The sequence below is a fragment of the Dipodomys spectabilis genome, unplaced genomic scaffold (genome assembly GCF_019054845.1).
Source record: "Dipodomys spectabilis isolate Male_0828 unplaced genomic scaffold, ASM1905484v1 ptg000098l, whole genome shotgun sequence".
In the NCBI taxonomy this organism is placed as follows: Eukaryota; Metazoa; Chordata; class Mammalia; order Rodentia; family Heteromyidae; genus Dipodomys; species Dipodomys spectabilis.
In genome coordinates, this window is record NW_024870775.1 from 8,807,087 (window position 1) to 8,826,291 (window position 19,205).

The 19,205-nt window shown below is 50.3% G+C and overlaps 1 protein-coding gene across 5 annotated transcripts in view; it reads right to left on the minus strand.

Moving 5' to 3' along the window:
* Positions 1 to 4,544: 4,544 nt before the first annotated feature.
* The window catches only part of LOC122113766 (Grid2 interacting protein), a 39,013-nt gene continuing 24,352 nt past the window's right edge, over positions 4,545 to 19,205 (minus strand). For 3 of the 5 annotated variants that reach the window (XM_042686846.1, XM_042686850.1, XM_042686849.1), the window contains 15 exons: positions 18,420 to 18,574; positions 17,003 to 17,143; positions 16,740 to 16,837; positions 16,403 to 16,520; positions 13,938 to 14,293; positions 13,195 to 13,611; positions 10,816 to 10,903; positions 9,726 to 9,803; positions 8,770 to 8,966; positions 8,330 to 8,485; positions 8,132 to 8,218; positions 7,296 to 7,425; positions 7,088 to 7,206; positions 5,079 to 5,243; positions 4,545 to 4,917 (listed from right to left, as the gene is read on the minus strand). In XM_042686846.1, the coding sequence (XP_042542780.1) occupies positions 4,846 to 4,917; positions 5,079 to 5,243; positions 7,088 to 7,206; positions 7,296 to 7,425; positions 8,132 to 8,218; positions 8,330 to 8,485; positions 8,770 to 8,966; positions 9,726 to 9,803; positions 10,816 to 10,903; positions 13,195 to 13,611; positions 13,938 to 14,293; positions 16,403 to 16,520; positions 16,740 to 16,837; positions 17,003 to 17,143; positions 18,420 to 18,574 (2,377 nt within the window). In that variant the 3' untranslated portion in view covers positions 4,545 to 4,845. Of the gene's footprint in view, positions 4,918 to 5,078; positions 5,244 to 7,087; positions 7,207 to 7,295; positions 7,426 to 8,131; positions 8,219 to 8,329; positions 8,486 to 8,769; positions 8,967 to 9,725; positions 9,804 to 10,815; positions 10,904 to 13,194; positions 13,612 to 13,937; positions 14,294 to 16,402; positions 16,521 to 16,739; positions 16,838 to 17,002; positions 17,147 to 18,419; positions 18,575 to 19,205 lie in introns of all 5 variants that reach the window. The other 2 variants (XM_042686845.1, XM_042686847.1) reach the window with 1 other exon arrangement.

The following is a 19,205-nucleotide window of genomic DNA, read 5'->3' on the forward strand; positions in this document are numbered from 1 at the left end:
ACAAGTCTAGCCCTTTTTTTTTTTTTGGTTGGTCGTGGGGCTTGAACTCTGGGCTTGGGTGCTATCCCTGCGCTCTTCAGCTCAAGGTGAGTGCTCTACCACTTAAGCCACAGCGCTACTTCCGGTTTTCTAGTGGTTTATTGAAGATAAGAGTTTCATGGACTTTTCCTGCCTGGGCTGGCTTTGAACCATAATCCTCAGAGCTCAGCCTCCTGAGTAGATAGGATTACAGGTGTGAGCCACTGGTGCCCGGTGTCTAGACCTTTTTGCTTTATTTTATAGCCCCAAGCCAGTCTCAAAACACAAACCTACCACCTCCACCTCCAACATAGCCGGATTACAGGCATGCTCTGCCATACCTGGCCTGGAGAAGTTCATATTCTTGAGTAACTTGGTAGCATTCTATCTTGATGCAATTTTTTTGTTTGATCTAGTGGTCAGTTATAGAGCACCTGTTGTATGTAGTGGCTGGAAGCAGCAGGGCCAATGAGATGGTGGAGTTATCAGCAGATACACCGTGAGTGGCTGAACTCGGGGTGTGTGAGAATTTACTAAGGGAAGGTAAATAGTGTCCCAACTTAAAAGGTCAAAGAAGATAGGAGACTAAGCTTTCCCTCTGGCTTCCAATCCTGGGGTTCTCATAGGTTCGAGGAAGAGAAAGCAGACTTCAGTGTGCCCACTGGTAAGTGGAGCACCATAGAGGTAGCAGGTGCAAATAATATCTGAAGACATTGGCTCTGAAGCAGAAGGAGAGGCCAACAGCCACCAAGGTATTTCAAGGACAGAAAGGAGAGTCAGAAAGAGCCAATGGCTAGTGATTGATGGTCACAGAAGAGGCAGTTACTTGACACAGATGGAGAAATAGCTCTGGGATAGGGGATGTGGTTAAGGATACATTTGTAAAAGATTATAGATGCATATGCAAGGGGGAAAAGTCTCACCCAATAGAATAGTTTCTCTGTAAAATATTAGCTTTTAGCTTTATATATTTTTGCCAGTGGGAACTCAGGGCCTCACATTCTTGATGTTTGTTTGCTAGGCAGGTGCTCTACCACTTGAGCCATCTCTCCAACCATGTTTTTTGCTGGTTATTTTGGAGATGTAATCTCTCAAACTTCTCTGCTCAATCTGCTTCTAACTGAAGTGTAAATCTCAGCCACCAGAGTGTCTCTCATATAGGATTATAGTGATGATCCTACAGGATCATAGGAATGATCCACGACTCCCTTGTTGTTGTTGTCGGTCATGGAGCTTGAACTCTGGGCTTGAGCGCTGTCCCTCAGCTCTTCAGCTCAAGGGTAGAGCTCTACCACTTGAGCTGCAGTGCCACTTCCGGTTTTTGGGTAGTTTTATTGGAGATAAGTGTTTCATGGCCTTTCCTGCCCGGGCTGGCTTTGAATTGTGAGCCTCATATCTCAGCCTTCTGAGTAGCTAGGATTACAGGCATAAGCCACCAGTACTCGGCTCCTTTGAGTTAGGGTCTAATGTTCTTGATCCTCAAACTGAGATTTTTTTTTTCCTTCTCTTGATAGTTGGGACCACAGATTTGCACTATCACCATCATCCAGAAAGCTGATATCTGCTAAAGTGTCATCAAAATGCTGATGAAGATACTCATAAAGTTCTTAAGCTAAACCAGCTGGCACCAGCTCCTGATCACACCTGGGAGGATTACAGTTTGAGGCTAAAGTTCCTAAGACCCCCTTTCAACCCATAGGTACAGATGTGCATGCTTGTCATCCCAGGCTACATGAGACTGAGATTGAGGAGATCACAGTACCAACAAACCTGGGGAAGCAAAGTGCACCAGACTGTCACCATGGGGGGAAGGTTGGATGTGGTGGTACACATCTATGATCTCCACAGTGGCCTGGCTCAGGTAACCTACCTGGGCAGAAACAAGACTCAAACCTAAAAATAACTAGGGTAAAATAGGTTTGAGGGTATGGCTCAGTGGTTTTGTGCTAGCCTAGGAAGCAGGGGCCCTGTGTTCAAAACTCTCAGTGCACACACACACACACACACACACACACACACACACGTGCTAAAGAAGGGTATAGTGGCTCAAGTCTGTAATTCTAGTTTTCAGGAGGCTGAGATCTGAGGATCACAGTTTGAAGCCAATTCAGGCAGGAAAGTCTGTGAGACCCTTATCTCTAATGAGCCACCAAAAAGCTAGAAGTAGAGCTGTGGCTCAAGTGACAGAGTGCCAGCCTTGAGTGAAAAAGCCAGATGGGAGTGTTAGGTCCTGAGTTCAAGCCCTAGAACTGTCACACACACACACACACACCACACACACACACACACACCACACACACACACACACACACACACACACACACACACACACACACACGCTATCCCCAATCTCCCACACATCCTTGAATGCACAGCCTGTGCAATGTGGTTTTCAAAGCCACCAATGGATGATGCTTGGTGATGAACGTGGTGGAAGAAATGGAAGGACCTCTGCTTCCTCTCCTGTGGGTAAGTGACTCTTATTGGGGGGAGACCAAGTAATCACACCCAGAATGCCCAAGCTCTCTCAGCCAGGATTCCAGATGTGGAGGAGCTCCTTACATGGTTTGCAAAGCTGCTCAGTCAATGTATTTTTTGTTTTTTTTTTTGGGTCCGGTCGTGGGGCCTGAACTCTGGGTCTGGGCGCTGTCCCTCAGCTCTTCAGTGCAAGGCTAGCACTCTACCACTTGAGCCACAGCACCACTTCCGGCTTTTTTCTTTTTTGCTTATGTAGTGCTGAGGAATCGAACCCAGGCATGCAAGGCAAGCGCTCTACCACTGAGCCACCTTCCCAGCCACTCAGTCAATGTATTGATTACAGATCAGGGATGAGCCTTCTGTGTCCAGCTCAGATCAGAAGTGTTCAGGTGACCCATACATTCATGAGCAATAAGTGGTTGTTATTTTAAGGCACTGAGCTTGCTTAGGGAGTAATTTGTTACCAAGTATTGCTGTGACAAGTAGCTAACAGATACAAGGCATATAAGGGAGAATTTCTAGCTAGTGCTTTGGCTTTCCAAACTGTGCAATCCAGGGGTTGGATCTTGTGTTTCTAATTTCCAGAAAAATGCCAAAAGGATGTCGCTGGGCCTCGGGATCATGCCTGGTGCAATCTGTATAATCTCTATGGACCTCAAATGGGAATTTTTGTGTGTGCCAGTCCTGGGGCTTGAATTTAGGGCTTGGGCACTGTTCTTGAGTTTTTTTTTTTTTTTTAACTCAAGGATAGTGCTCTACCACTTGAGCCACAACTCCAATTCTTCTGATGTTGGTGGTTAATGGAGATAGAGAGTCATTGACTTTCCTGCCATGGTTGGCTTTGAACCACTCTCCTCAGATCTCAGGCTTCTAAGTAGGTAGGATTACAGGTGCCTAACATGTTTAAACATTTTTTTGTGGGGAGGGGTCCGGTCATGGGCCTGAACTCTGGGCCTGGGCACTGTCCCTCAGCTCTTCAGCTCAAGGCTAGCGCTCTACCACTTGAGCCACAGCACCACTTCCAGCTTTTTTTCTGCTTATGTGGTGCTGAGGAATCGAACCCAGGGCCTCATGCATGCAAGGCAAGCGCTCTACCACTGAGCCACCTTCCCAGCCCCCGTTTAAACATTTTTATATAGTATGTGTGAGTGAGAAACAAAGGGAGAACACACAAGGGCTCAGAGACAAATGCTGGAAGACTGAGAAAGACCAAATGGGCCCCAAATTCTGTCTGGGAGAAACATTAGTCATTTGACTCTGGTGGGGACAAGAAGAGGTTGAACGTCCATTTCAGACTTCCATGGAATAAATGTGCAGGGAAGAAGTTAGGAAGTCGTTGCAAGGATCTGCCAACCAGAGCAGGGAAAACCAGTTGTATGTAATCCTTGCTTGCTGCTCCAGCTGCTCCACCTGTGCATCCAGCTAACTCCCATCTCTATCTCCAGACATTTAAAGCAGCCTCAGAATCCCTCCTCCATCCCAGATTGTGTGTCTGCTTCTGAACTTGCCCTGGGCTTATGATCTGTGCCAAGGACTGCTGTTAACATCTGGATGAGAAAGCTAGCAATCAGCCACCCAATTCTGTCCCCTGCCACCTAGCTCTTATCCTTTCCTTTCACAATCTGGAGGACCTGTAGTTCATTCCCGACCCCTTCACTTGGGAAAGTGATCACCTAAATGAGATCAACTTTGTCTACTGGATTAAATGGCAATTCTGGCTGGGTGCTGGTGTCTCACACCTGCAATCCTAGCTACTCAGGAAGCTGAGATTCTGAGGATGGAGGCACCTCTCTTCCTGTCCCTCACTGCCGTCAATTGCCATTTCTAAGATCAGTCACCTAGGCATTTGGGTCACTCCATCCTTCCTGCCTAACTTCCTTTGTACTGCCCTTTAAGAGGGTAAGCAGCCCCTCCCAGGCCTTCTGATTGTTGGCTTAGTGGGACAAACCCATGGTATCCGTCTTCATTGAGGCCCATGGGAATATCCTTAGTGCCAATGATCCTCTTGCCAGACAGCAGACATTGCCCTGCTTTGCAATCCACCCACACAGGGTGCACAGCAACACTTTATTTAATGGCTCCACAGAGAGAAAGAAGATTCAGGAGGTCCAGGAAAGCATAGAGTGGGCTTGGCTGCCACCATTCCTGCTGCCCTGGAGTCCGGGCCTAGGTGGAGGATGGGTGGAGGAGGCTGGGGTTGAGGTAGACAGGCTGCGCTCAGGCTCCCCCCCACCTCCCTTTGCTGTACAATCTGTGCCCTTGACCTCGACCTCCACAGCATCCTGGCTGCCCTGGGGTGTGGCCAGCTCCTGTGTCTGCCTCCATGCAGAGGATTCTTCATGGTAGCTGTCACCAGGCTAGGGGTGAAGTCATTCCGGAGCTGCGAGGGCCCTCGCCAGCCTGCAGGTCGCTGAGCGCTCTCTGGAGGGTGCATAATGGAAGGGGGTGGTCAGGGCTTTGCCAACCTCCCTGCCTCCCACCCCCAGAGCTCAGCTTGATGACCAGAAAAGGGGACAAAACCCTCGTATGATATTGGGTCCCACCTTCTCTAGGGGGCACCTTCAGCCATCACCTTGGCTCACCTCGAACTTGCTCATGAACTCAGCAAAGATGCCAAAGAAGGCCTCCGATGTCGTGGCTTTGGAATCTTCCCCAAAGAAGGCCAGTGCCTTGCCCAGCTCCTCCATAGCTTCGCGCTGAAGCCCGTCCAGCGCCCGCAATGCAGGCTGGGCTGTCTCCAGGAAGGACTAGAGCAGGGCATAGGTTAAGGAAACAGCCACCACTAGATGCCTACTGATCCTCTCCTGCCAGGCTGGGACCCCAGTCTGGGCTCTCCCTTCCTGCTTTGCCTGAGGCCTTACAGGCCCACCCCTGCCCACTAAACTCACCTTGGAACTTGGAAGTGAGTCCCAGGCAGGGCTATGTCTCTCTAGTAATTGGGGTTACAGTTGTATAGCACCATATCTGACTCCATGCTCGCTCTTATTTTCTTCCTTTCTCTATGTCTCTCTTCCTTCCTTCCTTCTTTTCTCCCTTCCTTCCCCCCCCCCCTTTTTTTTTGGCCAGTCCTGGGGCTTGAACTCAGGGCCTGGGCATTGTCCCTGAGACTCTTTGTGCTCTACCACTTGAGCTACAGCACTACTTCTGGCTTTTTCTGAGTCATTTATCGGAGATAAGTGTCTTGTGTACTTTCCTGGCTAGGCTGGCTTTGACTGTGATCCTCAGATCTCCTGAGTAGCTAGGATTACAGGTGCAAGCCACCAGTGCCCAGCCTGAAATTTTTTCACAAGTACATTTTCTGTCCTCCAAGGTCAAGTTTGGTTTCTCTATGTATTACCAGTACTTAGGACAGGAAGAAGTCCTGGAAACGTATAATTTGTTCAACACAAAAAGTCAGAAAAGGCAGGAAAAATTTTTAGTCTCCATCTCCAACTAACTAGCAAAAAGCAGGACTGGTATGGTTCAAATGGTGAAGCTCCAACTATGACCAAATCAGATAACTTGAAGTGTTCCTGGCTGGTGACACTATTTTGAAGGGTTATGGAAACTTTAGGAAATGGAGGAAATAGGTCACAAGGGTGGGTCCCTAGGGGTATGTTGCCTTTGGTCCCTTCTTGTCTTTCTACATGCTGTCTGCCACCAGCTACCCTGGATGCCATAGATAGAGCTACAGGATATGATGTCTGCCTTACTGTATTTGGTTTTGCTTTGGTACTATTCTTCTTTTCTAGTTCTGCATTTTTCCCTTCAAGAGTGGAAAGGTTGACTTTTGTGCTATTGTATGGTGAGAGTATGTAGCTTCTTTTGTTTGTTTGTCGATCGTGGGGCTTGAGTTCTGGACCTGGGCACTGTCCCTCAGCAATTCAGCTCAAAGTTAGCACTCTACCACTTGATCCACAGTGCCACTTCCTGTTTTCTCGTGGTTAATTGGAGATACGAGTCTCACAAACTTTCCTGCCTGGGCTGGCTTTGAGCCACAATCCTCAGATCACAGCCTCCTGAGTTGCTAGGATTACAGGCGTAAGCCACTGGTGCCTGGCTTATAACTTCTTTTTGACTTTACAGGGTTTCACAGCTACAAGAATGCCCTGGGGTTTCATAGAGACTCCAGATTTAGACACTTGACCAATGTTGGAATTGTTGAGACTTTGAGAACTCTTGGAAATGGACTGAATGAATTTTACAATATGAGATGGCCATGAGTCATTCTGTATGGAATTCTCATGACTACTCTGTACTAATGAGAAGACTGGGCTCAAAGAGGTATAAATGGAATGGCTGAAATCCCATAGCTGGTAAGCTACTAAGTCAAGATCTTGGCCTCAGCCTGTTGGATGGACCAGCTCAAGTGCCTCTGTAGAGAGATCTTCTATCATTGCTCTGGAGATTTCCAAGTCTATATAAGCAGGCCGGCACCCCTGGACTGATGGATGCTAGAATGAGGGGGCCTCATCTGAATAGCTTGATTTCCACATTAGCAAACATTGAGGTATTATGTGAAATGAAAGGGGATGGAGGAAGGAACATTTTGTACAAGCTGTAGTATTGGCTCAATGAGGCTCTGGAAGTCTCTCTTTGGTTCAGAGGATACAGTCATGACCACAGCAAACCTGTCCTCACTAGATGGAGACATGTTCTGGCAGGCCATCTGTATCTCACTTATGGTGCCATGGAGGTCAGCCAGGTCACCGGTCAGGGCCCGTTGGTTCACTGTAAGGAAGAGGATGGAAGCCTCATTAGGACACATTTAAGGCCAGGACAGCAAGCATCTGCTTCCCTAGTCTTGCACCCAAGCCTACCTTTGGCTGCTAGAGGCACAGTGGGCAGGTCCTGAGCAAAGCCCAGGAGTTCTGGGAAGTGCTGGCTCAGCGATTTGGCAAGGATGTGCAGGAAGGTGGACTTCCCATCCACTGTCTTGGTGGAGTTCAGCTGCAAGTGACCCAAAACACATCTTCCTTCAGGACTCATCAGATGCCTGGGAACATGGCCTCAACTTTTCCTCCCTATATGGTTGGCCTTAATTTTCTATGTTGGATTTTTTTTTTTTTTGCCTGTCCTGGGGCTTGAACTCAGGACCTGGGCACTGTCCCTGAGCTTCTTTTGTGCAAGGTTATCATTCTACCACTTAAGCCACAGTGCCACTTCCAGCTTTTTCTGTTTATGTGGTGCTAAGGAATGGAACCCAAGGCTTCATGCATGCTAAGCAAGCACTCTACCAGGAGGTTACATTCCCAGCCCCTCTATTTAAAAAAAAAAATTATTGTTATTAAGTAGTTATTCAAATCTTGAATAAATCTACAATGTTTCTAGGTCCATTTTCTTTTGCTGGGATGGGGCTTGAATTCTTGCTCAGCTTTCTTGCTCACAGCTAATACTCTACCACTGTGCCACACCTCCAGACCAGCATTTTGTTGGTTAATTGGGGATGGAATCTCCTGGACTCTTTTGCCCAGGCTTGCTTTGAACCATGATCCCCCCATGTCTCATCCTTCTGAATAGCTAGGGTAAGAGGTGAGAGCACCAGGGCCTTGCTTAAATCTCCTCCTGGCTCATGTTCTCTCCTCCCCTCTGTCACAACTCAGGCTTGCCTTCCTAGCCTAGGAGGTATGGCAAATTACTGCTGCCTGACCCTCACCTCTGTTAGAAAGTTAATCTTGAAGCCAGTGGTCTTGTTGGTCTTGGGTTGTCCATCGTTGAGATAGTTGCCCATGGCCAAGACAAACTGTGGGGAATAAAGTGGGCTGATGGTGCCCAAGTACCCACCCACCTGTGCTCAGGTGGCAAGTACCAGAGGACAGAAGGTTAGGCTGTCAGGAAGGGGATGTCTCCTGACCTCTAATATCTTGGCGAGTTTCCGGCTGTTTTTGAGCTCCAGGGATGCCTGTCGTAAGCACTCGAGGCTGCCTCGGATCTCCTCGGTCTTCTCTTGGAGGGTGGCCTGGAAGTGGAGGCTGCGCAGGCGGGTCTTGTATTCGGGAACAGACAGCATCTGCCACGAAAGCAGGGTGGGGATTCATCAATCTCCCACCAGGGGACCCTCTGCCCCACCAAAGCTTAGGGGAAGGGCCAGCTCTCAGCTTGAGTCGAGTAGGGGAAAGTAAGCAGGCTCCCTAGAGACACTAACATGCCATCAACATTGACCTCAGGGGGGGAATGGCCGTGGAGGAGTCAAACTGGGTCAGAGAGGCAGAAGCAGGCCCCACGCCCCAGCTACAGCTGGAGCCCTAAGGGAGACGGCCTTGGCCTTGGGGGTGGAGGATGCGGCTGAGGAACCTGCAGGACGAACTGGTCAGGCTCACTGAGGCGGCCGGGCGCCTCGCGGAAAGCCTGGTAGCGCTGCTCCTCGTCGGCGTCGGGTGCGAAGAGCAGCAGCTGTGCCAAGTGCGCGGGCTCCAGGCGTCGGGGCTCCATGCTCATGAGCACCTGCCGCAGCTCCGCGGGGCTCAGCTTCAGGTGCGCCAGGAGGATGGCTGAGGGTGAAGCCGCGAGGAAGAGCTTGGGGGCGGGGCCAGGCGGGGGGCGGGGCCAGGCGCATGAGGCGGGGCTTCAAGATTAGCAAGCACTCTATTGGGTGGAGACTGAGGTGAGCTGCCTCGTGAAGATAAGCTGGGGCACGGGTGCTAGGTGGGCGGGGTTGGGGCAGGACTAGGAACTGGGTTGGGAGGGGGTGGGGCATCAAGATTGGCCACATGCTATTGGGTGGAGCCGGGGGTGGGGAGGTGATGGTAGTGGTGATTAACTCGAGGTGGGCGAGGTCAGGAGGATGAGCTAGGGGCGGAGCCCGAAGAATGGGCGGACCTATTAAATTGGGCCACAAACTATTGGATGGGGTCTGGGATTAGGAAGTGGGCGGGGCCTGAGAGAAGCCCCTTAGGGGACGGAGCGTGTTTGGTTCCACTGATGGAAAGGGTCTTTGAGTGCAGATTAAACAGTGAGGAACGGGTCTTCGAGGACAGAAACCCATGAGTGCAAAACAGGGAACTGGGGCGGGGTCTGAGAAGCAGAGTAGAGAACGTGGTTAGAGGCAAGACGAGAATTGAGGGATTGGCCAATAAAGCATGATACCAAGTCTGGCACCTGCATCCAGCTGGGATCTTATTAGCTGTAGGACCTGGCAGCTTTCCTTCAGCTAACCGGGTGGCGAGGGCCTGGACCCTTGCCTAAGACTGTGACCCAGAAGGAAGGCCACTGTCCACCTTTAGAATCCCCAGGAGTCTCTGGCCCCTTACAGGTGTTGTAGGCCTTCTTGTGGGACAGGATCTCTACCACTTCCTTCTTCCTAAAGGGTTCAGGCCGGGGAACTGGCTCTGGAAGAGAAAACGGATAACTTAATAGGGGCTGAAGGTGGGTAGGGCTGGGTCTACTAGGAGAAGTATGACCACACATTCAACCTCAGCAGACCCCTCTCCGCAGGCACCACCTTGACTAAATCAGCTCCAAGCATCCCTACTCTCCTCATTCCCAGGTTCAGTCCAATGTACTTGGCCTGTGACATATGTCCCTCCCCCTTCCCCCAATTGCACTCTCTCCTCTGGCCTGTCTGGACTAAGCTAGCAGAGCAATGAAAAGTCACATTTCTCAACACTTCACATAGTTCCTCTTTCTTCTCCATCCTGGGACCACCTGCCATAGGTAACCAGGACTCTGGCTGCTTGGAGTCTCACCTAACCACTCACTCATTACCAGGAGATTTTCAGAAAGGGACTGTAGAAGAGGGAGGCTAGAACAGGTGGTCCATTTTACCCTATTCTGGGCTGTGTGACTTAGCGCAAATTACCTAGCCTCTCTGTTTCCTCCTTAGAAAGTGGAGGTGGGGCTGGGAAGGTGGCTCAGTGGTAGAGCACTTGCCTTGCATGCCTGAGGCCCTGGGTTTGATTCCTCAGCACCACATAAGCAAAAAGAAAAAAGCCGGAAGTGGTGCTGTGGCTCAAGTGGCAGAGCACTAGCCTTGAGCTGAAGAGCTGAGGGACAGCGCCCAGGCCCAGAGTTCAGGCCCCACGACCGGACCAAAAAAAAAAAAAAAAAGAAAGTGGGGGTGATCGTTTGATGTACTTGGTAGTGTTGTCAAGGGATTCACATAGAAGTCAGAGTACCTGGAATTTGGTGAGTATATAGTAAATGGCAACTATTATTATCTCTACTTTGAGATGGGGTGTGGGGGAAACTAACCCAGGGCTTGAAAGTTTTTAGATACATTGGATAAATGACAGTCCATCAGACCTTAGGGTAGAGTCTCTGATGACAACACAGAAGGCAGGAGGTAGGCCTTCCCCCCTTTCCCTCCCCCCGCCCCTGCCGCCAGGCCATCAGGCCACTCACTTGCAGGTTTCTGGGTGCCAAAGTGGAGTTCCAGATCAAGGTATTTCACCATGTCGCTCAGTTTATCATAATCAGAGTCCTCCCCAAGCTGCAAGGGAGCATGGGAAAGTTCAAAGTAGGAGACACGTTCACAGCTGGACTGACCTTCCTGGCCACATCCATTCTTAGAGGGAAAGATCCAATAGGCTTGGGGATGAATCCAAGAGCAGTAGGAGACTGCAGCAGCTAAATCATCCAAGTTATCAGGTGAGGAGTTGTCTTCCATTCCAATCAGTAGTACTGTATAGACATTCAAGTCACATGCCAGTGGCTCATGTCTGTAATCCTACCTACTCAAGGGGGTGAGATCTGAGGATCAAGATTCCAAGCCAACCCCAGTAGAAAAGCCCAAGACACTCCTATCTACAATTAATCAGCAAAAAACTGGAAGGGGAAGTGTGTTTAAATGGTAGAGCACTAGTTTTGAACACAAAAGCTTGGGGGCAGTGCCCAGGACACACACACACACACACACACCAAAACAACAACAACAACAACAAGTGGAAGTAGAGGTGTGGCTCAAGTGATACAGGGCTAGCTCTGAGCATAAAAGCGAAGCAAGAGCTTGAAGCCCTGAGTTCAAGCCCCAGTACATAAAAAGATTGTCCAGTGAGGTCTCAACAGGTAGTGAGTGCTCCATCACTGAAGGTGTTCAAGTATATATTGACAGTGATGCTCAGGAGGAGATTCAAGCATGAAAGTGGAAGGATGGAGTACTGGGGCTTGAACTTAGGGCCTCATGCTCTCACTTGGCTTTGGTACTCACAGCTAGTACTATACTGTTGGAGCCATACCTCCACACCGGCATTTTGCTGGATAATTGGAAATAGAGTCTTGTGGACTTTTCTACCTAGGCTGGCTTTGAACCAAGATCCTCAGATCTGAGCCTCCTTTGTAACTAGGAATACAGGCATGAGCCATCAGCATCCAGCTTGGTTTGATTTTTTTTTTTTTTTTTTTTTGGTCAGTCATGGGGCTTGAACTCTGGGCCTGGACACTGTCCCTCAGCTCCTCAGCTCAAGGCTAGAACTCTACCACTTGAGCCACAGCACCACTTCTGGTTTTCTGGTGGCTTATTGGAGATAAGAGTCTCATAGAACCGTGATCCTCAGATCTCAGCCTCCTGAGTAGCTAGAATTACAGGTGTGAGCCACCAGTGCCTGGCTTGATTTTTTTTTTTTTTTTTTGAGACAGGGACTTAGTATTGTAGCTTAAACTGTTTTAAGACTCATGATCTTCCTAGCTTGGCTCCTGAGTGTTGGAATTACAAGTGTGTACTATCACATCTGACTACAAGATGTCTTTTTTTTTTCTCTTCCAGTACTAACGACTGAAGTCTGGGCCCCAAATTTGTTTTCCTCCTTGAGCCACATCCCCAGCCTTTTTGCCTTTTTGCCTTTTTTTTTTTGCCTCAGGTCCTAGGGCTTAAACTCTGGGCTTGGGCGCTATCCCTGAGGTTCATTTGCTCAAGGCTAGTACTCTACCACTTGAGCCACAGCACCACTTACAGTTTTGGTTTTTTTCTGAGTAGTTTGTTGGAGAGAAGAGACTCATGTATTTTCTTGCCCTGGCTGCCTTCCAACTGTGATCCTCAGATCTCAGCTTCCTGAGTAGCTAGGATTCCAGAGGTGAGCCACCAGTGCCCGGCCATTTCCTTTGCTGTTTTTGTGTTTTGGGGTTTTTTTTTTGTTGTTGTTGTTGTCAGTCATGGGGCTTGAACTCTGGGCCTGGGCACTGTCTTCAGCTCTTCAGCTTAAGGCTAGTGCTCTACCACTTGAGTCACAGCACCACTTCTGGTTTTCTGGTGCTTTTATTGGAGATAAGAGACTCACAGATTTTGTTGCCTGGGATGGCTTTGAACCACAATCCTCAGATCTCAGCCTCCTTAGTAGCTAGGATTACAGGCATGAGCTACAGGCACTCGGCTCATTTGCTTTGTTTTAAAGATAGGATTACCTACTAACTTCCCAAGTGGCCTCAGATCATGATCATTCTACCTCTGCCTCCGAGTATCAGGAATCACAGGCATGAGTTACCATGCTCAACACCATCCCCCCTTTTAAGAAGGTCTGAGAACTAGGCCAGCCTCCAGCTGAATAGATGGCATTTCTAGATGCCCTCAGTATGACTCTGGCTTAGGAACACAGACTGACTTCCATGGGTACACTGTCCTCCCCAAAGGTGAGCATGTCCTTGATATGGGCTTCCTTTCCCTTGTTCAGGGCAGAGATGACCAAGGAATGGCCTAGCTCATGCAGAAAAAGACTGGGAGGGTGTATCTTATCTTGGTTGCCTGGGCTACCTACCTCTGTGAAGCGCCGGGGGCCCCATGTCACCTACCTGACCCCAGATGGTGCCTTCTGAATTCTCCACCTGCTCCCACCGCAAGCGCTTGACACTCATGTGGCTGGTCTCACTTCGTCTGTGACCCAGGCCTCGAGACAGCATGGGAGGTGCACAGGGAACAGGTGGGGGCAGAGGTGGTGGGGGAGGTGGTGGGATTGGGTGATTGTGTTGGGTGAGAGGTTTGGCCAGTGCCTGGGGGGGTCCCCGGGGACCATCAGAGGCACGGGAGCTGGGCTTGGGGTCATGGAAAGGCAGGGGTGGTGGCGGTGGGGGGCTGAGCGGGGGTGGAGGGATGTGGTCAGAGATGGAGGAGTAGGTCAGGGAGCTGCCTTCCTCGCTGCTGCTGATACAGTCGCTGGCGCTGCTCCGTTCGTTGGTCACAAAGCTGCCCTGGTCGTCATGGAAACTCATCTGGTCCATGGAGAACAAGAGGAAGGCTATGTTCCCAGACAGACCAGAACAGGCGGGCAAGTGGGATAGCCTGGGTCAGAGAGCCTTGGGACAGTCCATGGGTTTGCCTGAGGCTGGGAGGCTGGCTCCCAGGGTTGCTTGGAGCAGAGTGGGATATCTCTGGCTAGGGAGTGGGGTTGCCTGAGATATACTCTAGGACAGACATGTGAAGGGTCGGTCTGAGGAAGGCATGGGAAGGGACCTGGGGCTGCTGCTGTTCCCTTTGCAGTGCTCCCCACCTTGCCTCCCTCCCCACCTGCTTGTCCCCTCCCCACCTCCATACCCACCTCCTCATAGTCATTCTCAGGGGTCAGGAAGTCATCCACAATCGTGACCCGGGGACCCAGCTGCTCGCTCAGCACATCCAGAAAGCGGTCGGTGTCCCGGCTACGCATGGGCCGCGAGAAGGTGAAGAGCTTCCTGCGGCTGGACGATCGTGCAGGGTCAGGGCTCGGGGGACTGTCTGGGTGGATTGGCCCAGGGCTTGGCTGTGGGGAGGGTGCTCTGCTGCTGTCCAGGCTGGCGTAAGGGTGAGACTCGGAGCTGCTGGGGGACGCCAGGCCTCCAGTGCACAGTGGGTCGTAGCAGGGGGAAGACAGAAGCCGCTCGCTTGGCCATGAGATGGTGGATAGAGTCCTGGGTCCTGGATGGAGGACAGGGCAAGGGGACCACTTTCAGCCAGCATCTGATTCCATGTGCAAGCAGGAGGGGAGGCCCCTGAGGGCTGTGTGTCCCTGATCTCTGTCTAGGTACAGAACTGGGAGACTCTGACTTGCTCCCCAGCTTCTTCTATAAGGAAGGATGACTAGAAGCAGGATTGCAGGGAACCCCAATTGAGCCCAGAAAAAGTTCCTTGGGGTCCCAGCTAGCACCCACCAAACACAATTTGAAGGGCTGAAAAACACTTTTTTTTTTGGGGGGGGGGGTGGCCATCATGGGGCTTGAACTCAGGGCCTGGGTGCTGTTCATTTTTTTTGCTTTGAGCCACAGTTCCACTTCTGGTTTTTCAGGTAGTTAATTGGAGATAAGAGTCTCACTTTTCTGCTTGAGCTGGCTTTGAATTGCAATCCTCAGATCTCAGCCTCCTGAGGAGTTAGGATGACAGGTATGAATTACCCTGGCTACTTTTTCTTTTCTTGTGTGTTGGCACTTGGTCTTGAACTCAGAGCCTTGTGGTTTTTGTTTCTTGTTTTTTTTTTTTGGTCGGTTGTGGGGCTTGAACTCTGGGCCTGGACGCTGTCCCTCAGCTCTTCAGCTCAAGGCGAGCGCTCTACCACTTGAGCCACAGCGCCACTTCCGGTTTTCTGGTGGTTTATTGGAGATAGGAGTCTCACGGTCTCTCCTGCCCGGGCTGGCTTTGAACCGTGATCCTCAGATCTCAGCCTCCTGAGTAGCTAGGATTACAGGCGTGAGCCACCAGCGCCCGGCTGTTTCTTGTTTAAGACTGGGACTTAAACTCACTAGCTGATGCTTGCTTTTGCTCAGTGGATGGTGCTCTACCACCTGAGCCATGTCTCCAACCTGAGCCTTGAGCTCTTGCTTGGCTTTTTTTCACTCAAGGCTAGCAACCTACCACTTGAACTACAGCTCCACTTCTGGCATTTTGCTGGTTAATTGGCGATATGAGTCGCTCAGATTTGCCTGCTGGGCTGGCTTTGAACTATACTCCTCAGTTCTCAGCCTTCTGAGTAGCTAGGATTACAAACCAGTGGTATAGCTTTAAAAAGCATCTTCTAGGCCCCAGTTTAGGGTCATGAGACATTTCCTCTACCCAGCAAGTTTTGGACACACAGACACATCTCCTAGGAGTTCTGTCTCCACTTCTTTTGTGCAATACTGAGGATTGAACTCAGGGCCTTTCGCTTGCCTAGCAAGCACTTTTGAGCCACACCCCTCCAGTCTTTTGCTTTATTTTTTTTAATTGAATGTTATTGTAAAGATGCTATACAGAGGGGTTACAGTTACATGTGTAAGATAATGAGTACCTTTCTTGTTGAACATTGTTACCACCTCCTTTGTTTTTCTCCGACTATCCCTTCCCTCTGCCATTGTTTATTTTTTTAAGGTAGGGTCTCTCACTTTAGCCCTGACCATGCTCCTCCTACCTCTGCTTCCCAAGTAGCTACCACAGGCTTGTACTTTTATGCCTGAATATTTTTTTTGTTGGTTTTGGGGCCTAAATTCTGGGCCTGGGCACTGTCCCTCAGCTCTTCAGCTCAAGGCTAGCACCCTACCACTTGAGCCACAGCACCACTTCCGGCTTTTTCTGCTTATGTGGTGGTGAGGAATCAAACCCAGGGCCTTATGCATGCCAGGCAAGCACTCTACCACTGAGCTACCTTCCCAGCCTGACTTGTTCTGAGATAAGAGTTTTGCTACCTTTTTGACTGGGCTGGCTTAAAACTTCAAACTTCTTCTCTGTGCCTCCTAAGTAGCTAAGGTTATAGGAGTACACTACTATCCAGACCCTAGTCCTGCCTTCTAACCCCAGAGAAACCATGTTTTATGCAAAATCCATGTGCTGACTTCAGGACTTCTTAGGAAGAAGTCCTCTGCTTTTCCAGATGCCCAGTGGAGCTGAGGACGACAGGAGCGAAGGAAGGATTAAAGCAAGCCTGACCTTCATGCCCCAATGTCCAGAGGATTCTAGAATTCCCCACAAGAGTGTGTACCTGGGAGTGAGGACAACACCCAGACAGATATCCAGTCAAGGCACCCATCCTGGACATGAGGCTAGCTGAGCCCCCCCTACCTGCTGTGCTGGTCAGGCTGGGGCCTGGCGGAGAGGCCCGGGATGTGGACACAGTCCCCATCTTTCCTTTGAAGCTGCTGTTTAGTCGAGACTCAAGCTCTGCATAGACGGCTGACATCTGAGGTAAGGATAGTGGGGGTGAGGCTAGCCCATTCCCACCGCCCCCCCCCCAGGACCCCAAAAGGGCTTCAGAGGCTGGGTATGGCAGTCTGCCCCCACCAGAAGTAGCCACTGAGGTGTGTTGGTCTGGGGTCTCCTGGGTCGTGTCCTGTGGGCCACCCATTTCCCACCCTCCTCTGACCCCCTCCCACCCCATAAGGCAGAGACAAAGTCTTACCATCTTGGGATTGGGGGTCTCAGGGAGGGAGGTGCCATCACCTGCCTGGCGCTCTCCTGGGATCAGAGGAAGAGGCAGCTCTGGGCATTCACTGGGACCTGCTGGGAGGTTGTCATGGAGATCTAGAGACCCTATCTGAGCTCTCAGGCTCAGACCTTGCAGCTCCAGGAGGGAGCTTTGCCTTCCAGTCTCTGTGAGTGCTCATCTCACCCAATGTAGAAAGGGATCACCCAGTCCCAGCCTTTCCATCTGAGGGGTCTTACCGCAGCTGAGGCTGGCTTCCAGGCCCTGGGAGCGGAGACTGCGGCGGCACATGGAGGAGGCCCTCAGGGAGCTCCGTGGCTGGGGCTCTGGTGTGGGCTCTGGCGTGGGTTCTGGCTCCAGATCTAGGTCAGACTCAGGCTCTGCTATTAGGACATGCAGGGGGAGACAGAGGCCCATGTTCAGCCTCCACAAGCAAGGACAGTGAAGGTAGACATTTGTGCCAGGGAGCCTTCTCTGTTTGTCTATAGGGTAAATGTCTAGGGGAAGCCCTGAGGCTTGAACTCAAGGCTTCATGCTTGCTCTGCTTGCTTGTTCATTTGGCACTCTATCATTTGAGCCATGCTTCTAGCCTGGCTTTTGATTTTCATGTGTTGTGCCAGTTCTGGGTCTTGAACTCAGGGCGTGGGTGCTGTCTCTACTCCCTTTGGCTCAAGGCTAGCACTCTACCACGTTGAACTACAGCTCCACTTCTGGTTTTTATGTGGTTAATTGGAGATAAAAATCTCACAGGGAGGGGCTGGGAAGGTGGCTCAGTGGTAGAGCGCTTGCCTTGCATGCCTGAGGCCCTGGGTTCAATTCCTCAGCACCACATAAGCAAAAAGAAAAAAGCCAGAAGTGGCTCTGTGGCTCAAGTGGTAGAGCTAGCCTGGAGCTGAAGAGCTGAGGGACAGCGCCCAGACCCAGAGTTCAGGCCCCACGACTGGACCAAAAAAAAAAATCTCACAGGGACTTTTCTGCCCCAGCTAGCTTTGAACTTGGATCATCAGATCGCAGCTTTCTGAGTAGCTAGGATTACGGCATGAGCCACTGTCTCCCAGCTCCCTGATTTTTTTTTTTTTCTCAAGGCTAGTGCACCACAGCAATCACATTTGGCTTTTTTGGTAATTTATTGAAGAGGCTCATGGACTTTCCTGCCTGGGCTGGCTTCAGACCACAGATCTTTATACCTCAGCCTCCTGAGTAGCTAGGATTCAGGCATGAGCTCCCAGCTCCTAGCTTCTAATCTGGACTTTTATTGGTTATTTTGAAGATGGAGTCTCAAAGACTTATCTGCCATGGCTGGCTTTGAATCTCAACCCTCAGATCTCAGTCGCCTGGTAGCTAGGATTACAGGTGTGAGACACAGACACCTAGCTACTCATTTCTTGATCTGGGTACAAAGTTCTTCTTCCTAGGGATCAAAGGACAGTTGAGATCCTTCCCACTTTGTGCATGTCCAATCTGGGACCCTAGGCAGTTAGGCAGGGTGTCCAAAGTCCCGAGGAATGTGGATATACTGCATGAAAGTCAAGGTGGGAGCTTGCGTTTGCTTGGCACTCAGGCATATGTGAGTGGGTGGGGCTTAGAGCAGCAGTTGTTCAACCTCATAAGGAAGAACAGGTGTCTGTTCATCTGGTAGATTGGGCAGATGCTTACCTGTCATAGCCGTGTATCCCAGGAAGCATGCAATCTTCTCCTGACAGAGTTCCTGTTCTTCATAGGTCAGTAACTGATAGATGAATTGCCAAAGCACCTGCTTGGCAGGTGTGTCCAGCACAGGGTAGACATCAACGATGAGGGTGTCTATATTCCTAGGAGAGAGCACAGGATGAGGGATTTGTTACTCATTGGCTCCTCCTAGTGGTGAGCAAGGATGGCACTTCCAAACCACAGAATTCAACTCATGCCAGGACCCCCAACCTCAAAAGACAGAGCCAGCAGAATCCAAGGCACAGGCTGCTCATATTCCAACCTCCTCTGCCACTTACCAGCTAAGGAACCTTTTTCAAGTTATTTAACTTCTCTGGGTCAGTTTCTGAAAAGTAGGGGCAAAAACAGCATCTACTGCTGGGTACCCGTGGCTAATGCCTGTTATCCTAGTTACTCAAGAGGCTGAGGTCTGGGGATCCCAGTTCAAAGCCAGACAGTGCAGAAAAGTCCCTGTGAGATTCTTATCTCCAATTAACCACTCAAAAACCAGAAGTGGTGCTGTGGCTCAATTGGTAGAGTGCTAGCCTTGAGCACCAAGAGGCTCAGGGACAGCACCCAGGCCCTGAGTTCAAGCCCTACAACTGAAGAAAAAAAAAAAATAGCACCTCTCATGGTGTGCTGGTGGCTCATGCCTAAAATCCTAGCTATTTAGGAGGCTGAGATTGGAGAATCTCAGTTTGAAGCCAACCCAGGCAGGAAAGCCTGTGAGACTCTTAGCTGCAATTAACTACC